We start from the raw sequence: 7,911 nt of genomic DNA on the forward strand, positions 1-7,911 counted from the left end.
GTTGTATGGGCATATTTTTCTGTGGGCATTGATGTCTTCAAGTAAGAAAATATCGAAATGCTTCAATAGTCTTCTTGCTTTTTCTAGTTCTTAACATTTGTGGCTGGATTATGACCATATCTGAGATAAATGAGGTAGTCAGAATAGTATTTTGCTTTTGTTAACAGACTCATAGAAACCTGCCAAATACCGACTCTGTTAAGTCTTTGGCAGTCTGTTGAGGTTCAAATAAAAGTTTTACAGGGAAAGAGTGGCATGGATTTACTAAACCAAGATTGATAAAATATATTAAAACAGATTCTAATATAAATCTAAATAACACAATCCATCTTTTATGGGCAGTATATTTAAGGCCAGTGTAATACAAACTTGAGAGAATATTTCATGAAATGCTAAAGGAAATGTTTTTTCACTCAAATCTCAGTTCACATCCTGACCCTTATCTTCCATGTGGTTATGTTTTATTTCCATTCAAGAAAGACAGTCACCTAGATATGTAAATGTAAACATTTTGACTTATAACTTGCAAATTGAATGTGGTTTCAGCAAGTAGCAGGACCTCCCCCAGGGTACAAGCCGGAATATTTCCTTTTACTTGCCATAGATACTTTCCTTGGTGGTTTTTTGAGTCTGCCATTTTTACTTCTAGAGTTGTGGATATTGCACAGCTCAGTGTTGCTGGCTATAAATAACATAACATGATATTTGTCGCTAAGGTAGACTAATGGTTGCCATTTAGGATAGTTATCTTTCTCATTCCACTTAGGTGCCATGGAATGAATAGTGTCCTGGAAATACTTTCAATAGAAAGGTTGACAGCATTTCAGTACTTCATGTCTCAATGATACTGGTGATTAAATAACATAAAATTGTATTTAATTTGAAATATAATCCAAATTATTTCCAAACCCTGGCAGTCAGTAGTATACTTTTACTAATAAAAGGTCAGTTGTAGCAGAATGGCTCATGGTATTACTAATTAAATGAGGTCTCACAGCAGTACTCTATAAGCACGTTCATTAAAAACTGTGAAATAGGAAATTTTAACTGATTCATCCTACTTCAGTGCTCAGAGCCACTTTTTTATATCCCTGTATCCTTCAGTTTTCACTGAAGGATCAGTTATTGATCACCTCAACCTAGATACCAACAGCCTCTACATGCAGCTACTGTATTACTTTACTATGTAATGCCACTGAAATAATAAGATGAAGTGAGGGTTGATTCCATCATCATTACATCATATTATGCTCTTATACCTTAGTTTTTAAAAATCTGACTGTGAGATTCCAAACAATTGACTGCAGCACTGTATATTGCAAATAATCTCACATGTATTTTCTTTGCTTTAGGACAACCAGTGGAAAACACTGTGATGAACTCATCTTACCAGCTCCACAGTACAGTTTTCAGGACTAGCCCTCTGGATTCCTGAGTTAAGATCTCAACTTCTAAGTTAAGATGAAACACATCTCTAAAAAACAGGTGTTTTCTGGAACATATTTGCAGGAATGAGACTGTACATCTCTATTACATTAAATCTTAGACCCAGACTTTGAGGCAGAAGACTTTAGATCCCAGACATTCCCTGTCAACAATTTGTACCTTTCCTCAATTCTCATAAGTGAATATTATGAATGTACATACATGGCAGACATTATGCACAAAAATGCATGTCAGGAAAAGAGGGAATGCATATCTTTTCCACTATAGTTTAAAAATGCAATGAACTTTAACTTTGCTCATGTATTCTTTTTTCCCCCACCAAAAAATGCAGTGGGAAACAATGTAATTTAAAGAAAATAAGTATATTGCTTGCTTGTCAGTTGTTTTCTTTTATTTATTTCCACGTTACTGGATTTTCCTTCTCTTGCTTATTATTTGCTATGATTTTTTCATTTTATATAATAACTCTGATATCAAACTGGAAAAACAAATTTGCCTTTCTCTTGTATTTATGTAATTGAATGCCATCAATCACTTTCCACCATAGCAGATCTAGCCATAAAAGTAAGATTAAGCATTCTTTTCTCTCTTAGGAAATAGTTCATACTTCAGGGAATTTAAGCATAATGAACTTCTAAAATCGCCTCAAATGAAAACTGGAACATGGTGGAGGAGTTAGTCTCTGTATTCCACTTACTTAAATGCAAGTTGATAAAAGTAAGCAGTAGTATTTTGCACATACTAGTAATTACTTTTAAATTAAATTCCTGATAGGCTGAAGTCACTACTCTTTTTTATGCATGCCTCCATGCATGTGTAATCTTGTAGTGAGCTTTGTTCTGAGCAGAGCTGCCAGACTAAGCTCTGGAGACCAAAATCACCTGCCACACAACAAACATGGAACTAGCAGTGACAATTAAAGGACACCAGACAGGAGTCTACATAATATATCTCTAGGGGATTTATTTAGTAAAATTCTGTACGTTTTTCAAAAATAAGCCCAAACTTTAGAGATAATATGGGGAGTTGATTCTAAGAATTATTTTTTTATGAAAGTCTGATTTATTATTTCCATAACTGAATCAGTCATACCTGTCATACCATTATTATTTAAAATCAGTCAGGGTCATACCATTATTATTTACATTATGCATCTTAACAAGGGCTTGCAGAAAACTTTATTTTAATGATATTTTTTGAAGTACACTGAAGTTTTAGGATCAAAGTTGATGCTTTGAGTGTTCCCTTAAGTGCAATGAAGTGAATGGATGAATGAAGCAATCTGATTTTCAAGATATATTATTATAAGATTCTTACATAACTCTGTAGTCACAGGCAAGAAAACGAAAACAGATATTAGGAATTAAAACAGTTATAGTTCTTCTACAGTGTATCTGTGATCCTTTAGCATGTTAAGAGTGGAAGTAATGCTACCATCAAATAAACTGTTGAGCAGGACTTAAAACTACTTCAGTCCATGATAATGAAGATTAAGGCTGCTCTTCTGTCAACAGTAATGAAAAAATCTTGTTAATTATGTGTGAAGTTGAGAGGCCTTATCTGCATCGTAGGAGGTGGAGCTAAGGGAATAAATCAGGTTAGGCTGTATTTTTTAACATTGTGCCCTAAACTGGGATTCTGTTTACCAAATTGATCAGCTGAGAATAAGGGTGCAATTTCCTCATCTTTGACTTCTTGGGAGATTTTCAGATCAACAGAAAGTTTCAGCTTTATTTTTAATAAGAGCCTTTGATACTTGTTTTTAACCTAAGAGCAGAACAAGTTCAATCTGGAATTTGAGATGTGCACTGTTGCCTTCTTGAGCTTTCCATTACTGTTTATTAAACTAACTTCCAAACTTTGGTCTCAAAATAAATGCTCTGTAGACAGACAATAGAACCAGCACCTTCAGTGCACTAGGCAGTAAGTAGTTGTGGAGACTGGCAGTGATTTGTTCATCCTAGAAGTAGAGGAGCCAGGAATAACAAAGGTCCATGGGTCAAATTCTACCTCATATGTCCTTCTAAAATGCCATCATCTGTCAGATCTGCCTTCAGATGTACAAATTTTAAAAAGAACTGTTTTCCAAATTGCTTATCATATTGGAAGTCTTCATGTTCTAGAAATTCTGTCTCAACATATCTGACATTGATATCCAATGGTGTTAAACAGGAATAATTAGGAAGAAAATGTCCACAGATAACTGGAATTTAGGAAATTCAATACTCTTAAAATAGGATTAGATATCCTATTATTTGTTCTATTTTATCTTATTAATAAGTGAAATGCAATACAATGATTGTGGCTACTTATACAAAGGTCTGGGATTTTGGAACATGGAAGGAAACTGATGATCAGTCAGATGCTATTTTTTCAAAGGCACTTTTCTAACAATGATTATGCACTGAAATGGTAATTGCAACTTCAAAATAGCATAAAACTGCACAGCTGATCTCAAAATAATGGACACAGCATGGGCTTGTCTATGATTACTTTTTGTAACTGACTCGATACTGGAAATATCTTTAAATAAAGAAGTTCTTTTCTTGAATAAATTACTTTATCAGCCAAACAAATAAAACTGCATTTGCCTTTTAGCACAGCAACATTGACATCTAGTGGCTAGTTAAGCTTCATGTTTGATATTCCCTGTATGACAAAAAAATGTGGACACACCATTTATTGAATTGGACAAAACAGATATGCACTGCAACAGCCTGCTATCTCCACATAGCCTCTAGATGATTACAGAATATCATTAGTCTTTAACGACTAGTTTGGAGTGACCAGTGCCAGTGATGGGAACTGGTGAGCATGAGTCACTGCCCCTCCTGAACAGCCCCACTGGTTTTCCCTGACTGTCAGGAAGACTTAAACTTGGGAAAGAGTTGCCTGATTGTAGTGTATACCTTCCTCGGGGCTTGTTGGGAGGCACACTGCATCCCTGAAATTGTACACGCGTACCTCTAAATGAAAAAGAGCTACAGTTACTGAATGTGATGTTATTGGCATATGTGAACGTCCATTTTTAGCTTTATTTGTTTTTTTCTACAAATTACTAGGGGGCTTCAAATAGGAGGAGATAAAAATCAGGAACATGACAGATGCCAAAGTACTGTTTGTACAATGAAGACACAAAAATAAATGATTTGGCAACTTACTTCATAGACATGTAGGAGATAGGAAGGTGCCAATATAAAAAAACATTAGAAAGTCATTTCCTCATTTGTCAACAAAAGAACTGACTTAATGGAGAAAGAGGAAAGATTAGACAGGACAAATCTCAATTTTACTAGCATTCTTGATGGTTCCACATTACTGTCTCATAATCAAACTCAAATGTAGTCCCTGGCAAACAGCTCACAATGGATGTGGTTGTCAGTGACTGCCCTGCCTTGCTCTTCATACCAGTGGTAGCTGCCTCTTCTGGCCTGCTGGCAAAGCCTTCTGATTTGCTTCGTTAAAAATTAGAACAATTTTTTAATTGGATAACCAAAGTAATTTTGATTCAACAGATTAGAGGCTGCTGAGTTTAAACAACTTTACCAGAAGATCTTATGAGGCAATCATCTTCTCCAGGAAGGCAGATGTGTTTCTTCCTGGCTAAATACTGTTAAGGACTAAACAGCTATGCTTAGTATTTCTTAAAAATACATAGAGAAATCTGAGTCTGAAAAAGAGCAACAAAATGTAAGAGTTCTCCAATACATAATCTATATAGAAAGGTTAAAGTACTTTTTTAGGCTGCAAAAAGGGAAGACTGTGGGGATATATGTCTTCCAGAATTTAAAGATGTTATTCAAATGATGATCAGTTCTTGCTTTCTGTACAAACTAGTGCAGAGCATTAAAAAATTATTGCAAGTAGCAAGAAGATTTTTCTTAGACAGTAGGAAAAACCCCTTTATACCTAAGAGGTTAATAGATTAAGGTATTTAAGCTGTGAAATCTCCTATACTAGAACCTTTTAGGAACAGCTCAATAAGTATGTCAGGTATAATACTTTGAATTCTGCATCTTTATAATGTATGTACCATGTCTGACTTAAACTTTTTGGATACACCAGGTCTCATACTTAGCCCATTCTAGATTTAGGGCAGAACTAAAGCAAAAGGTACAGTGATGTTTTCTCCTTTGTTGACCACGAAGTTCAGGGCTACGGTAATTTAAGACTATTGTTTCACATTACTGCTGATTTAAAAGAGCTGCTGCTGAAAGGGCAGCCTGTGTTTCTCACCTCCCCCTTCCCTCCTGTCCCATCCCTCCATCCCTAACATTTTGTTGCCCCACCAGGATTACTCATCAGACATCACAGCAGGATAGCCACAGGAGCTAGGGTGGCAGAAAATTAAATTTTGTAGTTCAGCAGGAGTGGTCAGATGAGCACTAGGGCCAGTTCAAAAGAAATGTTCTCATCAGTGGCAGGTAACCCATAGATTGACTTACTTGTAAAGGAAAGCTGTGCTCCTAAGGTTTGGCTGTACAGTCATTGAAATCCAACTTAAAATGGTAGCACCTTCTGCCCCGTAAAGAATGATGCCCATCTCATCAGTTCTTTTTCCTGTATCTTCCAGTCCTGTGGGACTCATATGACAGAACTGCCTTTTTGGTGTCAAAATATACTGTTGTTAGAATTAAACTATGGAGATACTCCCCTTGGAGCAAAGTATAATACACACACCAAGAGCTAAGGGCACATTCAGTTTCAACTACCAGTTTATTTAGGAGGCCATTTCTGAACCCATTCCCCAGCTGTAGCTTACTGTAGCCCACATAGAAAAAGCAGTCAGGTGATGTTCTAAAGCAACACAGTCAGACATCAGAAAAGCATAGCATAGCAAGATGAAATTATCTAGCTGCTATTCTCAGAAAAGCTGTTTATAAAATAACTTCAGCATCTACAGCAGTTGCTATAGTTGGACTCACTGCAGAATTTTCCTGTCCCAGAAACTGTATTTTTTCTATATGCAGGCTTTTGTGGTCACAATACAATGCCAAGAGATTCAAGAATTGTAATCTTTCCTCTACCTTTCCCACTCTTCTTCAAAGTGCATAATCAATGATATGTTGGCCCAGTTTCCAGAATCATGTCAGGATTCATTCACACTAAAGCAGTCTGTCATTTCCATAAGACAGGAACAACAAAAAGATGCCTGCTATTACAGCTTTGAGGGTATACATTATTTATTTTGATATATTTAAATTATTAATTAGGATAATTCCATTTTTGCAACAGAGTCTCTGCCCTTTAGAGGAAAGGGGCTGCATTCAGTAGGACTTCAGCAGAATACTTCAGCATGCACTCAAATAAGCACAGTGCCACTCAGTTCCTTTCCACGGGACACTTTAGCATCATCTTTACATCCCTTCACAGCGATCATGATGTAACAAGTAACACAAACACTAGGTCAGGAGAAAAAATAATTCTGAAAACGGAGATTCGGTAGCCAAGGTAAGGAGATACATTGTCAACTATGGTGTGTGACTGCCTTGCTGCGGAAAAGCAACTACCTACAACTTGTATTTTACAACTTGCATATTACAAGGACAGCAGCAGTATTCAAATTTTTAATATTTCTCTGTATTAAGTGTATCTGTGGTTTAACTATTCAGGAATCAATAACACAACTGGAAACTCTAACACAGTCCAGAAGAAAGTACCTGTGATGGATTACAGCATTTCAGACCTCAGCAGTTCAGGTTGTGTTTGATGGGAAACTATCAATTCCTTGCCAGCTAATTGCTGTATCTGATGACTTAATGCCGAAGACTGGTGCTTCCCAGATACTTTATCAGAAAACATTTTTGGTTTATAAAGCTCCTTTTTATGATGCAACCCACAGGCTCCCAAACTCTTATCGCCCAGCTGCCGTCGGTCCTCACATGGAAACTGAGTCACATACTGCCTTTCGTTCTTCTAACTGCGAGATGCGACTGAAAAGAAGAGAAGCCGCTGGCACAGGCAGAAATCAGAATTACAGATCGCCGTGCCGAGGCTGCGATCGCGATCTGTGCCGCGCCGAGGGCAGCGCGCACCTCCCGGGCACGCCTGGCAGCTGCTGCCCATCGTAGAGCGCCTCCCGGGGCCTCCCTCACTGAAGGGTCCCCTTCTCCACGAGAGGTCCCTTCCAGAACAACGACCCCCCGCCTCCCCGATCCCTCCCGAGGGACCCTTTCCGCCGGGCCCCAACACCCGCAGCAGGGTCTAAGCCCCTGCCCCCACGACAGGAACTGCCCTGCCCGAAAGCGCCGGAGCTGGTGCGGGGGCGACCCGGGCCGGGAAGGAGAGGGGCGCACTGAGGCCTCCCTGAGCCCCTGCGGCAGAATCCTACCTTCCCAGAGGCGGAGACCGCGGCAGCCGGGGCCGCTCACCGGGTTCCCGGGCACGGAGACTCCCCTCGCCCCTAAACATGCTGAGCGGCTTTCCCCTCCCCTCCCCTCCCGTGCCGGCTCGCCCTCGCCCTCC

General features: G+C 38.7%; 1 protein-coding gene across 3 annotated transcripts in view; it reads right to left on the reverse strand.

Annotated features, from left to right (window-relative positions):
* The window catches only part of LGI1 (leucine rich glioma inactivated 1), a 30,389-nt gene extending 22,480 nt beyond the window's left edge, over positions 1-7,909 (reverse strand). For 2 of the 3 annotated variants that reach the window (XM_069019679.1, XM_069019678.1), the window contains exon 1: positions 7,778-7,822. Coding sequence is in view for 1 of the 3 variants with exons in the window: in XM_069019680.1 (XP_068875781.1) it covers positions 7,778-7,857 (80 nt within the window). In the remaining 2 variants the exon portion in view is untranslated. Of the gene's footprint in view, positions 1-7,777 lie in introns of all 3 variants that reach the window. The other variant, XM_069019680.1, reaches the window with a different exon arrangement.
* Between the last annotated feature and the right edge of the window lie 2 nt (positions 7,910-7,911).

The sequence above is a fragment of the Aphelocoma coerulescens genome, chromosome 6 (genome assembly GCF_041296385.1).
Source record: "Aphelocoma coerulescens isolate FSJ_1873_10779 chromosome 6, UR_Acoe_1.0, whole genome shotgun sequence".
Taxonomy (NCBI): domain Eukaryota; kingdom Metazoa; phylum Chordata; class Aves; order Passeriformes; family Corvidae; genus Aphelocoma; species Aphelocoma coerulescens.